The sequence below is a fragment of the Ciconia boyciana genome, chromosome 5, assembly GCF_034638445.1.
Source record: "Ciconia boyciana chromosome 5, ASM3463844v1, whole genome shotgun sequence".
NCBI classification, from domain to species: Eukaryota; Metazoa; Chordata; class Aves; order Ciconiiformes; family Ciconiidae; genus Ciconia; species Ciconia boyciana.
In genome coordinates this window covers 83748960-83770425 of record NC_132938.1, presented here as the reverse complement: position 1 = coordinate 83770425, position 21466 = coordinate 83748960, and the positions used below count along the sequence as shown (strand labels likewise).

Genomic DNA, 21466 nt, shown 5'->3' with positions numbered 1-21466 from the left:
GCACCTTTGGAGACCCGAAGCCAGGGAGGACATGCCCAACAGTTGTTTTTTTATGTTTGTATAACAAGCCTGCTCATAAGAGCAACTCTCTGCAGCAGACTCAACCACCTGGAGGTTACAGTCACACGAGGTCATCTCAGTCTCTGGGGTAAGCCTAGCAATACGCTTCTGAGAAAGACCTGAAAGAGAGGAAAAAACCCAACCTGAAAAACTTGGGAGTCCTCGGGTGAGCAGCGTCTCTGAATTGAGAGGAAATACGGGAGCAGAAGGAAGCCACAAGCCTCTCAGCCTACAGGCTCTCAGAGCCCTGGGCAAACCAGCGGAGCAAAAAGTTTCTGCTGCCGAGACCTCAGCCAAAGACTTCGGCACACGACGTTCACCCTTACGCAGTTTGCTACCTAAGGAGAGTTTCCTGATTCAGGCCTAACTGACGTTACTGTCTCTCTGGCAAAGGCAACGCGAGCCTCTCCTTGGCTGTGCTCGGTCCAGTAGTGGTGCAAGAAGTAAGGCAGGCAGTCCAAACCCCTCCGTGTTATTAGCTCATCTGCTAAGAGGCTCGGTAGTCATCGTTCACAGGGAATACCCTGAAATTCAGACTTCTGTAGACTGCTACGGCCTAAAAAGAACATCTCTGTGCCATCAGTGCAATAAGCTGTGCCTTCCGCACTCCTCTGTCATCAGCAAGGCTCCTGATGAGTAATGTTTTACAAAGGATAATCGGAGATAAGTGGGGCCTGAGAAAAGTCCAGCTCACCACTGAGAGATAAAGCTGGTGGGGCCTGCTAGCTGTGTGACAAAGGGAGCCTCTTTTTGTATTTAATTTATACGGAAATTAAAACATTTAAGCTCATTGCATTTATAATACTGCATTGGTGGCAAAATTCGTGAAGCCCTTTTAACAGCCAAAGGTTTCTTCAATAGATGAAAGAAATGTCTCTAGATGGCTTAGGAGGGAGACCACCGCCCGCAGGGGAGTGCAGCCTGACCTACCCGTTTCATCCCAGATAAAGAAAAAAAGCAAACCAGAGTGCAACAGAGCCGCGGGAGGGGACAGTGGGGGTAACATGGCCAGCCAGAGCAGCAGCCATTCCACAAGGAACGCGTTTCCAGTCCTCCCACTCTTAATGCAGCAGCAAGCGTTAGGAGACGGGCTGGTGCGAGTCACCCGTTCCTCTTCCTCTCATCTCCCCCAGCCCGCCCGCCCTTACCCCTGCCCGTGACTTACTGAGCCATCCCACGCTGGGGCTGCGCTGCACTCGGATTTCATCATCCAACGTGCGGGTTGCTAGGCAGGGCACGGAGCTCTCGAGTGGGCTGCGTGCTTGCGCGGTGCAAGCAGGAGACAGTAGCAGCAGCAAAGAGGAGGAAGAGAGCAAAGTTGAAAAGTCAAAGAAAAAAAAAATGCAAGAAAGAAACGCTCAAGCAATTGCACAAGCAAGGCAGGTAGGAGACAGTGTTTGAACAGTCGCAGTTACACACAAGTGCACCTTTCTGCACAGTCTGGTGACCAAAGTTGTAAGCCCGCTCATTTGGAGCACGACATCTCCTCCGTAGCTCCACCTTCAGTGTTCAGTTGGCAGATCTGGAGCCAATTTTCTATCCCTGGCGTCTAAAGTTCAGGCACCTTAGAAGCCGATTTCAAGCAACTGAGTAAGGCAGCTGCAGTGCTAGCTGTGCCGAGCAGTCCCAAGCTGCGGTGCGGTCAGTAAGAACGGCAGGCACACAGCGCATCTGAGAAAAGTTCAGGTCACGTCCCTGTAGGAGCCAGCTTGGAGCATCCCGACCACGTACGTACCCAGGCACACCAATTCGGGCTGGGAAATGCGTACCTGTCTGCGATGCGTCAAGTAACGCAAACGGCTAAATACACTGGTGGGGTTTTTCCAAGCATTCCTTGAAAAACATCTCATTTCTAACTTAAACCTCTCTCCTCCTGGGCTGGTATCATTCAGCTGACGCCATCATTCAGCTCTCTAAAGGGACTGAGGATGCAGTTTGTATGAAAAACACTTAACCGAACAAATCTGAACTCCAACGTAGAATAAAAACTTTGGAGGAGGAAGGCTGTCATCTGTTGCTCCCTATGCTTCTCTCAGTGCATCAGCCAACACGCTGTGGACAGCCTAAGTGTTATTTTAACTCAACTGTTTCCAAACTACACTGTCAGCACAACTAAAATAAATAACGTTCATGGGTGTTTGGGCAGCACAGACACCATCCGCGTGGCGATGGGTAGCATGCCATTATTTATGGTGGTTAAACACTCACATTTAAACACATCACCGTTTTCTACAGCCCCTGCCAGCTTGCTTTTAGTACCATCCAACCACTCCTCTTCAACGCTTTTGCCAAAGGCTCTCACAGGTGTTAAATTATACAAAATGCTGGCAGGCAGGAAGCTTTTAAACAAAAATGTCAAAAATGCATAGCAAATGTCACCACCGAAGCACTGTAAACGCTGATCAGACAGTCCTCAGGCACCTGCATAAGGAACGGTGACCACGGTTCTCATTTTATACAGTGGCAAACCCACGGCAGACCTGCGTTACAACCCAAAGGTGTGCCAGCTGGGCAAGGACTGCTGGAGAGCTGCTAGCGTATACGATATTTATTGCAGGGCTTCACGTCAAGTGCTGTACCCTGTGCCAGGAAAGGACACAAAGAACCCTTAGAAAGCCAGTCAACAAAACAAGACGCACAAAAAAACTGTCAAAAAACCCTGCAGGAGTTCAATTGAAATGTAAAATCGAAATGTCCTTGTCAAACACGTCATACAGCTCAACTTTCTACCAATAAAAGAAACTAAAAGGGCGGTGTCTTTGTAAAGTAACTTTGAGTAATTATTTGGTACAGCTTTGTCTGCTCGGCTTTTTGATAATCATCTTCTTCCTGCTGAATGGACAGCAAAGGAGTGCTCTGATTTATCCTCCATCCGATGTCACTTAAGAAATTACTATCTTCTGCCCAATTTCTTTCCCAAGAGCAAAGGGTTTCTGAGGAAACATCCTCCCACAAGCATGATCCAAGTATCGATCTTTATGACGCAGCAATGAATAAAAGGCATTCAGCACACACCTGTGCCGCTCAAAAGTTCCGTGTTCCTGCCCATCTGATTGCTATCGAGTCTTCTCTTCAAAAAGAGCAGGGAAATGAAAGAAGGGGGCGGAGGATGACTCTGCTACCAGGGACCACAGAGCCACGGTCATCCCTGGGGAGGTTTGCCAAGGCAGAGGGAGCAGCTGGAGACGCCCAGGGATCAGTCACGGCAGAGGGGAGGCGGGAGGTAAATGACCGTTTCTCAGGTTGCTGAATTTCTATATGCCTTTCACATAACCGCACAGGGCTCAGTCATCTCAGAACGCGGAAATAAGAATGCGGCAATAGCCACAGACCGGGGTGCTTTATAGAGAAATTCCCAACAATACGCAACGGAGTGAAAATACACTCATTTTCACAGGCAAAGTCTTGGCAACTTCTGCTTATTTACCTTTTTTCCTGCTTTGTGAATAAAGAATCTCTTAGGACACATTCAGAAGTTTTAATTATGATTAAATGTAATACCAGACAGGACTTTATACAAGCTTATCATGAAGCTAAGAAAGGCATAGAAAATTTTAGAGCTCCTAAGACTTACTTATTTAAGCGCTCTGAAATAAGTGAGATACAGGCACCTCAATGTCTTTGAGAACCATGGCCCGGGAGATATTTCCAGATTTCAGGTCTAACAGATACCCTTGAAGAAATTTGTCATTATTTAATTTGAGTTTTAAGCCTGACTGCCCTGAAAAAAAAAAAAAAAGAAGGAAAATCATGGGCAGAATCTGTGCTAATGACATTAGGCTAAAGTGTTTCCTAAATAAACGTTTTTGAATGTAATTTAATACAATTAGGTACCCATCAAAATCGCAGGTTCCAAATCAATTGTGACTGCCCAGTAAGAGCCAGTAAGTTGCATAATATTTTTACAGATAACCTACAGCAGGGTCTGGTTCAGCTTCAGTAGAGACGGTTTCATTAACGACCCTCAATGAACACACAACTGTGTCCATCACAGGAGCAGGGTGCTTTGTAATTTACATCGATGTGTTTTACGGGTAAACTAGAGATGAGAAGTTCCCCCTTTTAACAACGGCAGGAAACGTCAGTCGAGCAGAAAGCCAAGCTGTTCCCAAATCTACCAGCCCCTAAACCTACTGCGCAGAGGTGAGAAGCAAGCGATGCACAGAGGGGCTGCCGTTCTCATGGACCTGGCGGCAGCATGAATATTGGATGAAAGTTTCACTGACGCTGAAATGAAAGGTAGACACTGAAAGGAAATACCTACCTGGAAAGAAACTAGGGAAATTTATGGGCGCCTGGGGCTGATGGCACTTTCATTATTGTGATTAGCCATGTTGAGAGACAGCTGCACTCCTGCTGGCCTCATTAAATTTTTATCCGTCTAAAGAACAACTTCTGCCTTTAGAAGCACATGAGAGGCACTCATTGGATTCCAGGGAGCATGGTACAACTCCCTGGAATCCAATAATAAGTGTAAATAATAAATAACGGTAACAACTATTCATGAAGTATTTCCCTTTGTTTGTAAGTCTCTCCCTCCTTGGGTCTCAAAGCACTTGAACTGTCACAGAACATAATGCATTCTATAGTCTCATAACACATAAACATCCCAGGTGGGGAAACAGAGGCAAAACAACATGAAAGGAGTGGCTGAAGGTCAGCCAGCGGGCTAAGCAGAGCCAGGAAAGAATTTCTTGAGAATCAGTCCAACTGAGACAGGACCTGCCCAGCCCCTTCGAACAAGAAAAAGAAATGAATGAGAAACGAAGTCACCTAGGATCCGAGTAAAGGATGCCCTTCGCCACGAAAAATAAGCAGGGGCTGGAGTGAGAACTTAGACGAACGCCCTTTGTCAGCACCATCCCTCCCAGGATAAGCACGCTATTATTTTCTCTTTAACCAGCCCTGAAAGTCTAGCTCCGTACAGCGAAGAGACAGGGCTTACCGTCCAAGGTACAGCTGCATAATACACTGAGCCCGATTTACCTTCAAACCCCTTAAGTAAGTTTTAACGTGTCTTTAACACCCTGAGGTTTTGATGGCTCCTCAAGGAATGACTTTAACTGCAGAAAGGAAGAATTCGACATTCACCAGCTGCTGAAAAAGGAGGAGGCTGTTACAAGCATACGGTGCAGGACAAATAGGTGCAACACAGAGGTGGAAGGAGGATGTGCGCTGTAAACAGAGCCCGTTTTAACCCCTTCAATTAAGACTCTTGTGTCTGAAAGAGGCATTAATCAGAGCAATGCCATAAAGTCAATCCTAAAGGTTTCTTTACATTTCTACGCCTTCAGAACTCACTGAGACAGGTACTCAGAGAATAAAACACTCAACTTGATTACTTGCTCAACTGTAACACAGGAAAAAAGCGTATCATTGCCCAACCACAGAGGCACTCCCAACAGTCAGGAGTCTACCTGCTCGTCTCCCATGCAACGTGAAAGTGGTGAGCTCTGACTGTGGAATCACAAGCGTACTGTGGGCCAGCCTGGAAACGTCTCTCCGTGTTACCGTAACCCTCGGTGTTGCAGTGCCTACCCGCAGGAAAGGGGTTTGGGGCTGGAGCCGAGAACGGAGGGCATCCCCTACACCACGCACAAGGCGACTGAAGCACCCGAGCGACGTGTGCTAAAGACGTGTCCGTCTTATGTTTTGCCTCCCATACAGCATGGCTACAGTCCAGGATCCCTCTCCTCAAAGCAAACCTGTTCATCTTTTCTAAGATCCAGAAAGAGCAATCGTCACGGAGGTGGTAACTGACATCTATAGACACCACCGCAAATAATGCTTACGTATTTTACCTGCAGCGGCCGTTTCCTTCTTTTAACAGAAAGCAGACGCCTCCCATACAAACAGTGGGGAGGACACAATGGAAAGCCCCAGAGCACGTGCTGGGAAGAACGTAATTTCTTAGCCCCAACTGAAAACAAACACGAGTTACTCGCTGGGTGCCCAGTCCTGACATGACTGAGGCATCCTCCAGGGATCTGAAGTGCCTGGCTGATTTAAGGGCAAAAAACTGAGGCACCTACAAATGTTATGCCCGAGGCTAACGGGAAACGAGCAGGGGGGGCTTGAGGAGCAACAGTTCAGCGAGAGCTCCTGAACACCACCCCTCTTGGATCTGGCCCTCCACAGGCGCTCCTACCCGCGTACATCCCCCAGTTAGCAAGGTGTCTGCTCAAGGCTCGGGGGAATTTGCAGGCCAAAAGCAAAGCTTGGTGATGCCCAGAAGAACCCTTCCCTCCCCGCAGTGTGCTCTGGAAGAGGCTCCCCTATCTTTAGCATGCACCAGCCACCCCACCTGGCCACGCCGAGCTCCTTCCCCAGAACTGAATTTCTTTACAGCGCTCTCCAAAGCACAGTCCCTCTCTCTGCTCCATTGGACTCCTGCAGGGATACTCATCGAAAGGCTGCACGCCCAGGACATCCCCTTGACTCGGGTTATTGCGCCTTTGTGTTATTCACTTAATCACTGCATTATCAAGGCACTCGTACACGACAAGATGCATCATCAAGAGCAAGACATATTCTTCGCATGCACGTACTCACCTGCTGCAAAAGCAAAGGATGATAAAAAGTAGGAAATACTAATAAAGTATGATAATGGGTTAGGGAGAAACGTTAGGGTGAGTTTTAGAAGCAGAACACAGAAAGCTTAGAGGCCTTAAATGTAGAAAGAAGACAATAATTTCTTCGCTCGCTTTCATTTCTGGGTATTTTAAAATGGCAACTTTTAGACAAATTTCCAGACTGCAACAGGAGGCGGTTGACGCAACTCCAAGACACGATAATAGGCTTAAAACTCGTCTTTTTTGATTACTATAGTAAGAAGACTGCAAATCTCAATGTGTGCGTAAGTACAGAGTCACCGCCAAGGCCTCTATAGCTGTCTGCATCCATGCGCAGACGCACATTTACAGACACCACTATAAACATGGCACTACCTATTACGCCATTTTTAGAGAGAAAGAGAGACACATTCACAACATACACCACGAAACAACTTTAGGATGAATAAAGCAAGATGGAAATCAGCTTTACCCACACTGGACAATTATTGTATGGCAATAAAATGCAAGCTAGATGTTACTATCACGTAATTTTTGATTAAGAGTGCCATCGACACCATCTGTTAGAGAAATCGAACGCGCACGAAAGCTTCGGCTCTGCCCAAACATTTCAGATGATCGGCCTTTTAGTTCAGGCATGGTTGGAGTTTTTTGTAAATCTCTCTCTCCTATCGTTGTTCCTACACCATCTCCTACACGCCAGCTGCAAGAGCGTCTCTCTGCCTTTCCCTGTGCCTCCTGCACCCTGCTGCCTGCCTGCCGCCTCCCCTCCTCTCCCGCTCAGTCCAGTGAAGATACAGTTAGAGCGACGTGCCACGGCCAAAGCAGCCTTCAGAGCCCACCGCTGATGTGTCATCAGCACGGGTCTCGCTACGCTGATCGTGGGTTAGAAAAGCATTGTCAAGGCAATGCAGTTAGTTTTCGGCGGGCAAGTTTGGTGGGTTGCTTTAAAAGGGAAGGCTATAGCCAGTTAGCCTCTGCATTACCATTATCGGGGTTGGTAAACATCCTACTTGCACTGGAGACGGTCTTTCCAATGTCAGCCAGAGAGCGCAGGTTGGATTTCTTGGTCTGGTGCCGGTGCTTCCTGAGCAGCGTGTAGGTGACTTTGTCCTTCAGTTCTGATTTCAAAAGCCCCGTCTCGATCTGATTGTCAACGATCATTTCTGTCGCACACAAAAAAAGGGGTGAGGGAGAGGAGAGGACAGTTAATCACAAAGCACATCACATCAGCTGCATCAAGGGAGAGCGGGGGGAGAGAGACGGATCATTTTCACCCCACCTTTTTGAAGGCTTTCCTTCCCATCTCAAAACCAGCACGAGATTTCGCCATTTTATTTTTAATGGGAATCTCTTTTAGACATGTCTTTTGAAACGGAACATAAGCATTTCCAACCAGCAAAACCCATCAGCCACCGACACGTACCTATTGCACCGAGACTCCCTTCTGTTACGTTCATACACACTGCTGAGCCTATTTCAAATCAACCGTACCCAGGATAAGATGGTTCTTAGTTCACAAAGGGAATCTGCTCTGACCCTGTGTTTTTGTGAAGAAGCTACAGCTACATTGCAAGTTCCAGTACACTCCCAAAAATAACATGGTAAAACTTCTATCAGATTCAACAAGGCCCGAGTTCACCTCGCAGGCTCCCAGTAAAACCTAATCTAACGACAGGAAAAAGTCCTGGAGATGAGTAACTAATTAAATCACTCTCAGAACTGAAGCAAAATGATGGCAACTACAAGAGGCAGAACTTGCTCCAGTTGTCACAGGATGTGTTAGGTGGCTTTGCCTTTAACTGAATCACCAGGAAAAAAGGCTCCCAGCCCACTGCAAAGACTCCTCACTTTCCATCAGTTCTCTCCTTTCTGCTCCCCTATCCCAGAGGAGGAAGAAAAAAAAGGTAGCCAGATTTATTAAGAATCTCTATTGTGCATTAAATCTCACATTAAGTCGGTCCCCTGATTAGTTCAGTTAACGTGCTGTCCCCCAAGGGAAAGTGGCAGCTCTTATTTGTCTACCAGTAACTTTTATTTGTGCTAATAATAAAAGTTATGGGAAAGTGGAGGCAGAACACGCATCACATTTGCTCACTCAGAAAGTCATTTTCTATATGCTGCCCAAGAATTAATGCCTCTTCAGATCCCTAGGGAAAAAAGCCTAGTTCTTCCACCCAAACTCAGAAAAGGCCGATTATATGCATGTAGGTACGGTGACCCAAAATGTTTGGCAAAAGGTTTATCTTTGTAAAGTGCCATTTTTCTGTGAGCTTTTGTTGTTCCTATTTTTTGTTAGTGACCTCTGGAATACTTCCATCAGAACAACATGTCTTTCTCCATCAAGTTTATCCTTCTCCATTTGGCAAGTATTTCTTCCATGTTTCTGATATAACACAAATCAACAGAGAGAGCTCTGAGTTTTTCTTTCCTGCGTGTCACTACTAGAAACCAACCAAGTGATCATGATTAAATAATTCTGGAAACCACGTTTGCAGGCTTCTTGGACATCCCTATCTATCTGATTAAGGATCTGGACAAGCAAAAGTACCCCACTCAGGACAGTGTTACAGCAACAGCAGCCACTGATTTGTAATTTAATCTCCCAGGAATGAGATTTAATTTGGGTGTTGAAGAAGGATATTGAAGGTGACATCTCGCAGTGACTTCAAAAAGAAATTTAATGTTTGAGGGTTAAGGTTTTGGACCGCTGACATCACCTGCTACCTTCTGAAGCACGTTCAGCTTCAGCGTAAAACTTCAGAGGGGTTTTTTTGGTTTTTTTGTTCTGTTTTGTTTTTTAAACTTTGCAAAGCTGTGCATTTGGATACACAGATGCAAACATAAAGGAAGGTAAATGCCACCGTAAGCACCTACAAAATTAAGCTCAAAACTCGGTAGCTAACATCAGAGGCAGCTTTTGTAATTCCAAGTCTTACAAACTAGTGCAACACCTGATATTTGATAATCTCATGCCAGGACAATTTTGAGCCTGCTTCCTGAGATTATAATCCAAAGCACTGAGTTTTACGGGGGCTTTATTTCATTTTGCTCTTCTACACCTCTTCACACAATGGCTTCTAAACTCAGTGTTTTGGTGAAATGTACCTCCACTGGATGGCTCACTTTTAAAATATGTTTTCATATGCCTTCTCACACGTCATCAGGAACATGGTATAGCTCTCAGCAACGTCACTCCGTGTCATCCCAGGCCACGGCTATTTTGACTGCAAACAAATTGCCATCCCATTCAGCAGAGTGAAGCATCAGCTGGTCCTGTGGCTGCTCTTCGCTCTCCTTTGCTGGAGGGGAGCACCCCATCCTAAACAGAGCCTCGCCTGCCTTCAGCAGCCCACCCTGGGACCTCATCCGAAAGCAGTCTATGGTCTGACCGCGCCGGCCAACGTTCTGCACGAAGCAACGCTTGCCGGCTCTCTCTGTCCTGCGAGAGCTGGCCTTTTACAGGCTACATTTCTGGTAGTGAACATAAATTAAGTCAGTGTATGCTATTCCTTTCACACACACAGAGCGATATCTGAGGATATAACTTAGGATATGTACTTCAGGTTCCAAATGGTTCTGTATAATCACCAAAAAACAGTTCAAGGTAAGCACTAATTATCACTGAAGTTGATTCTTTTACCCTTCCTCCTGAATTGAGAAGAACTCCTTTCATTTATCTGTTATCCTTCCCCATGTACTTTCTAGTATTCCCTGTTATTCCTTGGAGGATTATGTCTTTATTTTCCTCTTTCATTGAAAAAGCGGTGCTTTTTCATTAAAACCATCAGTGAAACCATAATCAGGGTTAAGAAAAACTTCTAGGGAAGAGTTGAGGGAGAGCAAAGGCAGCTTTACTTACCCACCACCTGCGGGAGAGAAGAGGCCTCCATATCCAGCATTATTGAGCCTTTCTCTATACACGTCCTTAACTCAAACAAGCTGTGCAGGGACAAGGTGGCCACGTGAGGTTTGCTCCATCGCTCCCCACCTTGTTCTACCTTCTCCTCAAACTTGATCCACCTACGAGAGGGCAGAGCAACGAGACTTTGTTAAAGCTGTTGGGTCCTTGCAGACACACATCTCCGAAAGCAGCGAGACAGCTGAACCACCACGGCATACGGACAAGTTCAAGCACAGGCATTTTCCCACACATCTCCGAGGCCACAAATCCATGATCAAGCTGCAAAGGCTTAATGAATTGGTACGCGTCAGCTGAGCGGCGATAATGCTCTGCCTGCTGGTAAACTATTGCAAATGTGAGGTAAAACACGTTATCTGTAATAGCTTTCACCAAGACTTAAACTAACACCCTTTAGCCCATGTTTGCTCTAGGCCAAGAGTACATAGGCGGCTTCAGCAACTCAGCTGAGATCAACACCGCATCAAACCAACCACAACAACTCGACCGCCGCTTCGCCAGACCCAATGGAGAGAAAGGCAGGTAACTACGTTCACACTTAAATAACCTCAAGTGAGAAGGACTGAGCACCACAGCTCCACAAAAAGGGTGGAGGGGGTGAAAATCAGCATTTCTGAAAATAAGGTGACTTGTATTCGAGTATTCAAATCCAGACATTAAAATCTGAAAACTTCAGCCACCGCCAAAACTCAGCAGCACCAAATACTACTGGCCCATACCCACAGCCTGGCGTGGGGCAGAGGGTGGAAGAGAGGAGCACATCCCAACCAAATCCGAAGATGGTCGTAGCAGAACAAGTGACCCACTAAAGGAACAGACCCGAACTAAGGGGCGCCTCCCTTCCCTCCGCTCTCTAGCCGTTGTTTAATGATTCAACAAAGTAGGTCTGAAAAAACCAGAAAGCTCATCTCTAGTTGAAGATTAGAGCAAAGGTTAAATCCTGTTCTGTGCAAAATACTCTTTATGCCCCTAAAACCATGCCCTAGCAGGAGGTTTCACCTCCCCGAGCGCCGGGCTGCAGCCCACCTCCACCTCCAGGCCTGGCCCTGCCCGTGGCCCCGCTGCCCCCGGCCAGGGCTCTGCACGGGCGGGCGGCCGGGACGGAGCAAGCAGCTCCTTCGGCGGGGCCTGAGGAGGAGACTTCACCCGGCTTCGACCTCTGCTGCGCCAGGAAAAGGAAAGAAACGCCACAGGCCTTTCTCCTTTACTGCAGCAGCCAGCTATGGCTTTGGTGTAAGCTCGGAGTGCAGGAAAAGGACGGCGTTTTAATATCGTCTAATTGCAAAGCAGAAGTGCTTTTTAATCCTGTCTTGAGATACTCCTTCAATGTATGTGGATAATGAAAATTCCAGTGACTAATGTAAGGGGATTATTAAGACAAAAAACACACACGTAAAGGTAAGGAAGCTCATAAATGGGTCCAAAGGAATATTATTAACACCCCGTGAAATTATATTTAATCCTGAAAAATGTATTACTTGAGGATTAATCAATTATGCTTTTCAATTGCAATAATCTCTTTTTGAGACTTTTTTTTTTAAGCTGCTTTTAACTCAAGCTAAAATTTTATCTCAAATTAATACGGTCCTATTTCGTTCACAGAATCTAGGTATTTCCTAGGACACCTAAGGGACTTGGGCACCTGCAAGTCTGTGAATTTCAAAGGCTATGTGTTAGGTGTGACTGAGATGCAGTTTACCCTGCAACAGCATAAAGGCTACAAATTAGAAGGCGGTTGCCTTTTCAGTGAAAGCGTATTGCTCACGACTATCAATATTTGCCTTCCGTTTCCTTTTCTCACTATAATCCACAATACAAATACAATAAAACAGGTATTAACTTGCAAACCTGTTTGAACTATCACCTGCTCTATTCGGTGCAGTCCCTGGAAGAACTCTTTTCCTAGGGAGCCGTCAAGCCCATCCGTTCCAGCGGGAATTCTTTGACAGCGAGGTGCCTTCCAAACAGCCTGACGCAGCTTTAGGGACTTGGTTCTCAAGTCCCCTCTGAAGCCCCGGTGCACACCATCTCCTATGCAAACCAACGCGAGTACTTAGTTAAGGAAAGCTGTCCACGTGCCTTTCTATATGTTTAACCAATGCCCGGTTCTTTATGTTTTTTTGTAAAAAAAATCCGCTTCTGCAGAAGAGCTCGCTCACAACTAGAAAGCTGCACGGGCAGCTGCTGAGCACAGGAAAAAAGTGCCAGACTTTCAGGGTGGAGGGTAGCGGAGAGGGCAAAAGAGACAGCCGCAGGGTTAATGCTTCCTGTCGCGTGAATATGGAATTGTACAGCTCTCCACAGAGCTTCCCAGGCGTTGAAAGCAATGCTGTCTGCAGCCTAGCAGCAACGTGCTGTTTCAGGGCAAAAGATTATCTCCGCTGTTATTTGAGAAAACAAACAATCAAATTGCCGTCCTCATCTCTACCCCGCTCTGTTCTTGACATCTACATATTCTTCCTGTCTGCCAGCTGTACTCCACTTGCAATAGCTAATAAACATTCCCGTGACCACATCAGAGAAGCAGCAAGGTATGACACAAACCACCCACGTTCTCTTATGCCTCTTGGGCCCTGGAAACTATGCTGACAGCTCCAGTGAGGCTCTCCCGGCACTGGGGACTTCTGAGTTCAGGTACCTATCAGCATCGTTGGCTCCAAAGGGCTGAGACTTGCGAGAAAAATCTGCCACCGGCGCGCCTGGTTGCCTCCAGAATAAGACCCGCACTTCCAACGCGTGTCTGGGAGCCAACGGGGCAGTCAACGTACGCGTACTGTGAAGACAGCCGGTATCTCTGTAACCAAGATGCAGGAGCCATCTTTTTTTCATTTTTAGAGCTTTAGCAAGGATTGCATAAAAGGTGTGTTCATATTATAATGTGTAAAAGGGTGAAAGATATAAATGTACTGCCTGACAGAGCTTATATAATAAGAAAAGACCATAACAGAAGATTCTAAAAACCTATCCACCATCCCACGGCCCTTTCATTCCTTTTCTCTGTAATCTCATGATCTTTCTACCATCTCCCTGCCTTGCAGAATGACAATCCCCACACTATGGTGGACACATCCTCATCCCCAAATGTACTGTGCTGAGCCTCAAAATAGACTGGTGGCCTCCAGCTGCTTCAGGTCTTCTCCTTTTCCTAGTCTGCTCTGTATCCTGTAACCACCACTGAAATGCAAACGTTCACACGTCAGTGCAAGAACTCGTCCATCCGCACAAGGTAAATCCATTACAAGCGCCAACAAAACAAACAAGGAGCACCCGGTGACCCAAATCTTTGGGTTACCTTTTAACAGCAATAAACCTTCCCCTTTACCGCTCTATTTCTAATGCATTTACAGGGCTTTGTTGTGAAACCCTACTGTGTACACTAAGGACGTTTTTCCAAAACGGCCCTTTGTTGTGAACCATGGCCCAACAGCAGGATGTGCCAACAGGCAACAGGACCACACAAAGGAATAGGACATCCTCAAGCCCTGGTCACGGGCTGATCTCACCTACTGTCAGAAACGTCACCATGTGCAAGGGGACAACTATAGCCCGTTTATACTGGGGTTGCAACGCAGACAGCTGAACTCACATGAATCAAGAACCAGGATGGGCAGCTAAAGGTCCCCTTCTGGAAACACGTTTTCATCAGTCGCCTTAAGGTTCTCGCTAGAAATTTTCTGTGACATGTACCAGTTATTTTTTATTGACCAGAACAGCTCGGGAAGGGACGGCATCATTTGCTAAAACCTTTTAATACAAACACTCTTTCCTGACAGCTTCCACGCTCTTTCAAGTCTTAGACCAAAGAGCTGCAGCGAGCTGCAGAGCTGGCAGCTCCTCTGCCCGCTGAAGCACAGAGCTAGCCAGCTCTAGCTGGTATGTCCTGTGGTAGGAGCCGCTCCGTAGCTTACAGCAGGTTTAGTTGTGCAAGATTAAGTCATTTCAGGAAGATACTGAAAAATCCTGAACAATCATACGCTATGCAAGATCACTATCAACAAAATAGCATGCAAGACAGGAGGCTGGGCCAAGTCGAGGAATTACACAGTGCCTCAACAGGGTGCTTAAAGCATGTAATGTATACGTGTATCTTTAAAGAGAGAGAATCATATATACAGCTCCACCTAGCATGTCTACCAAAGGTGCCTGAAAGCACATAAAACCAGAAATCATTTGCCAGAGAAGAAGAAAACCTCCCTTTTTCTCTACAGCCACCTGACGGTATGAAGAGTGCAGGCATATCCCACTGTAAGGTCCTTGGAACACAAGAGCGGAGCGCTCCCGACAAACGTCCCTAAGAAATAGCGGTGCTTTGTGATCCGTCATGCAGGGCACAGGGCATCTTCCTTCTGATGGCTGACCTTTGTGGACTTGAGGAAAACAGAGCTTCCCAATATTCATACCATAACAGAGAGACCGAAGAGACTGCTCGATAAGAAATACCACACTAAGGTCTGAATCGTGAAAAAGCTTTAACCAATTGTCATTAAAACCCCGTCCCAGAGACCTATGCATGGGCAGAGGAAAGCATAATTTGCTGTAAAAAGCAGAGGTGGGCAGTATGGACAACAAAATGGAAACTCGGAACTAATGGTAACAGGGAAGAAAAAGCAATAAAAGGAGAAAAGGATGACCAACAAGTACGAAGTTAAAGAGTAAAAGGTGAAAAGTCTTTAAATAGGTTCTCCAAGTGACCGAAAAGTAAAAATAAAGAAAGATAAGGAGGTAGAGGGGTAGGTGGTGGAGCGGTTCATTAAAACGCAGGTAAAGAAGATTAAGGTAACCAAACAACATGGGCTAACTACGAACACAGTAGGTGCCCTTGAGACTGGAAGGTGGGGCAAGAGCTTAGCCCAGCCACAATAAAAGAAAACGAAAAGCCCCAAGTTAAGCGAGGGGGATTGGGAATAGGGAAGGTAGAGCCCCGGACTGCTCTCCGGCTGGGCGAGCACCTCTTTCTAGTGGGACGTTTCAGGCCTTCACAGCAACCAGACTGTAATTAGGGGGTTACTTTTTAAGGCAAACCCAAGAAAAATATTTTTACTGTATAAAAAAATCAAAACTTTCTAAGGCTAGGGGCTAAACAGCAGCCTTTAGATCACGAATCCAATCCAATGGCTCTTTCGGTGGTGTTCAGAAATAAACCGTATGTAACTTGGGTCAACCAGATCAAAAAAACATGCCAGTTTTTTGGCATGGTTTCTTGACCAAACCAACAGCAGCATCAAAGAAACAGGCAGAGAACCTAACCAAGAAACTCAAAGTGGGCAACCCAATCCAGCATTTAACACACACCTTGAGGAATAATTTCCTCAAAAGAAAAAACCTTTAGGGTTTTTTGCCTATTTAAAATGAATTTCATCAGTAACTCGCTAGGAGAGGGACACAGTCAAAGTTTCCCAGCTTGTGGTGTGCAGTGGGGTCAGGCTCCAATCTGCTTTGGGGCAACAGAATTGAAGTCGTTTTGACACCCCTGCGGAAGCTTTATTCAGGCCCCGGTTTCTGAGAACTCTGGCCTAGACACTGTCATTCTTTGCAAAGCACTAATAAGCCCATATGTCTGTTGTCTCTCCATAAGCAAACTATTCAAATAAATCTGGCACTCTGTTTTTTTCTAGTTTTTGTTTTAAAGGAATATTTAAACAAATCCTTGAATTCTCTCATTTATCAAAGAAAGGTAATTTGAACTATACATGCTCCTTTCTGTGGATTCCCAAGCGATCCCGTAGCACAGATATTACCCCAACTGAATGTCAAAAAGGAATTTCCCACAGGGGTCCTGTGCAGCTGCCCTTCCCTTTTGCGGTAAAGGAAAACCAACCCACCTTGCGGTCTCCTTCCATTCCATCTCTTGTCCGTCGACGGCCAGAAGTTCATCCAGCTCCGTGAAGAGCTGCGGGGGTGCCGGGCTGTCATCTTCCTCTCCGAGGATGAAGCGGATGCGTTCGGCAGCGGGGGAGACTGCAGAGGTGAAAATACTGCGGTTAACAGCCTGAGAGATGACCAGGGACGTGCGGCTCCTCTCCTTCCCCTTCTCCCCAAAGCCATTCAGCTGTTTCTCCAGGCTGTCTCTTCCATTTGACATCCTAGTCGCTGCGGACGGAGGGGCGTGAGCGAGGGTAGGTCTATCTCCCTCTCTCCCCTTCCTTGCCTCTCACTTAACTTCTTAAAAGTTCAAGCTGGGAGTAAAGTTCAGGAAAACTTGCCTCTTCCTACAGTCCTTAACTATGTTACAGCAATTTGCAGCCCTTGTAAAAAAAGCGCTATCGAGCTCAAAACCAATATGCTCTATGGTGCGTGCCCAAGGACCTTTCGTACTCTGATCAGCTGAGATCCTTCGCCCCCTTTTTTATATGACGTAAAACCAGTTTCAGCCAAACTATTTTGGGGCTTGCTGCGACAGCATCCCATGGCTGGCTCTCCCCTCCCTGCCAACAAGGCTCGGGCTCCCATTGGCCTGCAAGGCAGGCTGTAACCTCCCCAGACCTACTGCTGGAAAACACAGGAATATTTAACAGAAAGGTTGTCTCATCTATACATGAAGAATGCGACCCAACGCATTTAGTCAGGCACCAATGCACTGAAAAAAAACAACTGTTCCCATTGGGAAAAGACTGCCCATTTAGGGAAAAGAAACTATGTTCAACACACGCTCTTTTGATAGCGCAAGCAAAGTTCATTTGCATTATTAGCTCAGGAAAAATTAGCGGAAACCCCTTCCTGGTTAAAAAACACGCGTGATTCAAAACTAAAACCCGAGAACATCGCTGTCCACATCCCAAGACCTAAGGGCATCTCCCAAAGGCAACTGGAGCTCATGCCACAAGGGTCACCTTGCTGGAGGCCTTCTTGGGGTCTGCAGGTTTTTTCTGATCATATCACCCTGAAACGAAGGTGTGATCATGTGAAATTTTAAGACAGACATCCTTTCTGCTGAATGTTTGTCAGCATTAGAGTTAAACCGCAGACTATGAACTTTGAACGGTTCTGCTAAAAACGCCTTTCTTTTGAAAAGATCAGCTGTCTGTCTGTTGCAAAATAATTAATTACACTAGGTGTCCAATCACCATTGATTTTTCCAGGGTAAACAACGTCTCAATTTGTAATGTGAAAAAAAAGAACCAGTAAGAAACATGCCCTTTCCTCCCCCCATTTTTACTTTTCTGAAAAGAAACTTTCATAGCTTTCTTCATAAATTACTCAGCAAAGGTTGATGCAAATTCATTTCTTCATCAGTTAGAGTGATGATGTTTTCCTAATATAAAGCATTTCTTTTCTATTGAAAGTATATTTGCAGTCATAAATGCCCTTGTGATTCCCTGGGCATCCAAGTACCCGAGTACTGCAGCTCAGGTAGGAGGGATAGCAACGCACAGAGCCACGCATCTGCAAACCCCTGCCGCGCTCGGGCCAGGACGGTATCGAGAGTCTCGGCTGTCGGGCACCCTAGCACCTACCAGTCTTTTGGCTTTAAATGTTTATAGAGGAGCCACGTCTCCCGTCTTTAATATCCCAACCCAGTGCCAGCGAAGGTAACCTCTGAAGAGGTCTTCAGAGTCCGGCATGTCCTGCTAAATGGGCTGGAAAGTGATTTCCTTCTCTCACTTCAATGGGAGCAGGGACTTCACACGCTCCTCCTTTCTCCTGTCACGAAGTCCTCAGCAGCATTGCCTTTCATCACAGAAACACAGTCCCATTCAGAGAATCTGTAAAAGCCCTGACCACCCCTTAGTACGGAGCATAACAGTTCCGCCTGCCAGCTACGTGTATCAACGCGTGTTTTCCAACACGACCAGCGTGTCTGCAGAGCTGCAACCCACTGAGGCACCACGAACCGGTGCTGGTCTATTCCTCTTTCCGGAGAACCCCAGCTACTATCCCCCACCATTTTCACCTCCCTGAGATGCGGCCCCGACCGCTCTTCTCTGTAGCGCTGCGTAGCGCAGCCCTTGCCAAGCCCCAATGCAAATAATTAACTGCACATACATCCCGGTGACTGCGTATCACCGCTCCTTTCCCAAGCTCACCATTTCACGGGTCCCGTTCCGGAATCACAGTTACCTTAACCACGGCTGTCTCAGAACGTGCCCTACAGCAGCCCTCCAACGCAGACCAACTGGCCTGGGCCTCTGCCGCTACATCACGTAAGCCACGCGTTGCCCATCATTCAGTAAAATTCCCAGACCGGCTACACAAAGGTTTTTGCATTTCCCATCAGTCCTTCCTTTGAGAAAACCCATCGCTTCCCACAAAAACAAAAGCTTTCCTTTGATATGCTCCTAACAGGAGAGAAAAATATTGCTAAGCTGAATTTACAGACACGTAGTTATAGAAAAATACACATTAACCCTCTTGGTAATTAGCACTCTTACATAACCGCTAGTTCCTACAGAACTCATCTTTTTTCTCAGATACATTTCCCAGAATCTGTGAGGTGCATAATGAGTATTTGATTATTTGACTTGGATGTAACAGATGCACTTTGCAGAACAGTTCCAAAATATATCTGCAAACAAGTAACCTTATGCATGGAAATTGTCCTTGCAATTCTAAAAGCAATTTGGACTAAAAATCTGCATCTAAAACACACTGAAAACAAACATTAGTATAAATAATTAAGATTATTCTATTCTAAAAACGCAATTAGGCATAACACTTGAGCTCATCTGTATACAGTCAGCCCTGCACAGCCACTGGTGCCAGAAGCTTGTGCTGAAACCAATGCGCCCGAGCATCAGGAGGCAGGGTCCAATTTCTCGCACATGCTTCAGGGCAGAGATCTCTCACTCGGTGCACATAGGAAAAAACACCTATTCAAATAGAGGCCAAAGATTCAGCTAAGGTCTTTAAATACAGAGAATTAAAAGATGATGCCTGGGTAAAAGAACACAAAACAGCTTATTGCATGAGCCCGCAGACTTCCATGATCTACTTTCTCATCTTCCCTGAACTGGCTTGGATTTAGCCGAAGAACGCCACCATCGAACAGCTGCCACTCTCCAGCCGTTCGGTGGTTTCACAGCGGTGGAAAGGGCCTGAGGAATTTAAGCTGGACAACTACAGCTTGTGGCTGCTGGTGTCTGAACTCTGCTGTCATCCTCCAGATGAAGAGCAAGACCTGCCGGCAGAGTACCCATAACGTGCACATTCCGTCATCTTCCCTCCCAGTCTGCACTAAGGACTCTCAATATACCTTTATATTCTGAACAGAATTTAAATATCACCGCTAGAAAAGCAATAAAAGAAATTTACATCCTATCACTTCAGCGTGGAGCACAGCAAGCGGTTGGTGCATGGAACAGCCTGTAAGTGAAGTGACTGCAGAGCTTCTAAAGCTGCTGAAGGCATCGGTTGCAGCCGATGGGAAAATTATCTCTTTTCAGTCATTTTGAAGTGGTTTTATTACATGGAAGCATTACCCCGATACACGATCCCGTAACATGATAATTCCACAACCACCCACAACATTTTGCTCACTGAACTGCATCGTGAGAGGAATTACAGAAATGCTCCCACCAAACCTGCATCATACGTCACCCCTTCTTTCTTTTCTTCTTTCTTTTGTTTTTGCTAATTTCCTATTAGCTGCGTTTAGCACAGATGATAAGGTTCAAAATCCAATTAAGGAATTTGCTGGGTCACAGGTCTCCTATGGCTTGCTTTACCACATGTTCTTTATTGCGATTTTGTAGGTTAATGGGCCGTTTATGGGTTGTTTATGTGCTCTCCTTAGCAAGGAGAACATATTTTCATCTTAATCTCCGGAGCGAACACTGTGTGCTCAGCGTGGGGCGGACAGCTGAGTGTCAGGCTTAAGAACTGGAGAGCAATTATAACTGGGGGGTGAACTCTGCAGACCTCCCCCTGCCCGACCTTTGAGCACCAGCCCCGCCAGCCTGCCCCAGCCTTGGCCATCACCTTCGCTTCTACCTAACCCGTCCAGGGTAGGAGCTGCTGGAACCAGCACCGTTAACGACAGGATCAGCTGCCGCTGCTGCTAAGTCTTTTTAATATTATTTTCCTTGCTATCTCATTCAAGAAACAACCTGATGATCAACAGACATATGCAGCAGAGAAAACGCTAATGCACAGATTTAGATGGCTAGGATTATATTTTTCCCCTGAGTGGGAGAGGAATTAAGGTACTAATTGCAGATGGTAAAATGCTCCAACGCAACATTCAAACAGAGGTATTGCCATCCGTAAGTGACACCTCTTACCTCCCCCTTTTCCCTCTCCTGTTCTTGCATTCGGTCACAAGCGGTCCATGAGGCGGCTTATAAAATACATCACTTGCAGAAGAGAAAGAGCACATCAGCAGTTTCTCCTAGTTCAGTTCAGGCCAATTACGAGTACAATTTATACCCTCGGGTTCCCAAAGGCAAAATCAATCTCCATCAACAGAGAGAAATCTCAGGGAGCTCAGAAATGGAGAGAGACACATTCTAGCACGACAACCTCAAATCAGCCGCAGCTGAACTTCCCAGCCCGACGTCAGTCCCGCTCCTGCAACTGCTGGCTCTGGTGGGGAGCCCTCCCTCCCTGCCCGGCACGACGGAAGAGCAGGAGCGGTGCCTGCGGTGCTCCCTGCCACGCACGGAAACGCCGGCGGGCTTCGTGGTATCGGCAAGTATCCTAAAGTCACCTCCTGCTTCAGTGCCAAGTTACAAGTGCCTCGCTCGTCGTGGGCGGCAGATGGTTATAGCCCGGCTCTCCAGGTGTACGACGCTGCCTTGGGATGGGGGCACGGGGGGGACTCATTTGTGTTGATGTACAAGCAAAACAGCCTCTGCTCCAATCAACCAACACGGTTTTCCTCCTGTTTTTTCAGCTTGCTGTTACCAGTGACACTTCTAAATACCCTCGGGACCTGCACCTCAGTCAACTGCTTCCTCCATTCAAGGCCAAAGAGACC

The 21466-nt window shown here is 46.6% G+C and overlaps 1 protein-coding gene across 5 annotated transcripts in view; it reads right to left on the bottom strand.

Moving 5' to 3' along the window:
- Nucleotides 1-21466, bottom strand: part of SLC4A4 (solute carrier family 4 member 4) — a 230154-nt gene that overhangs the window by 84786 nt on the left and 123902 nt on the right. For 4 of the 5 annotated variants that reach the window (XM_072862885.1, XM_072862890.1, XM_072862889.1 and 1 more), the window contains exons 4-6: nt 16377-16512; nt 10495-10655; nt 7619-7798 (exon numbers count right to left, since the gene is read on the bottom strand). In XM_072862885.1, coding sequence (XP_072718986.1) covers nt 7619-7798; nt 10495-10655; nt 16377-16512 — 477 coding nt within the window. The remainder of the gene's footprint in view (nt 1-7618; nt 7799-10494; nt 10656-16376; nt 16513-21466) is intronic. The other variant, XM_072862888.1, reaches the window with a different exon arrangement.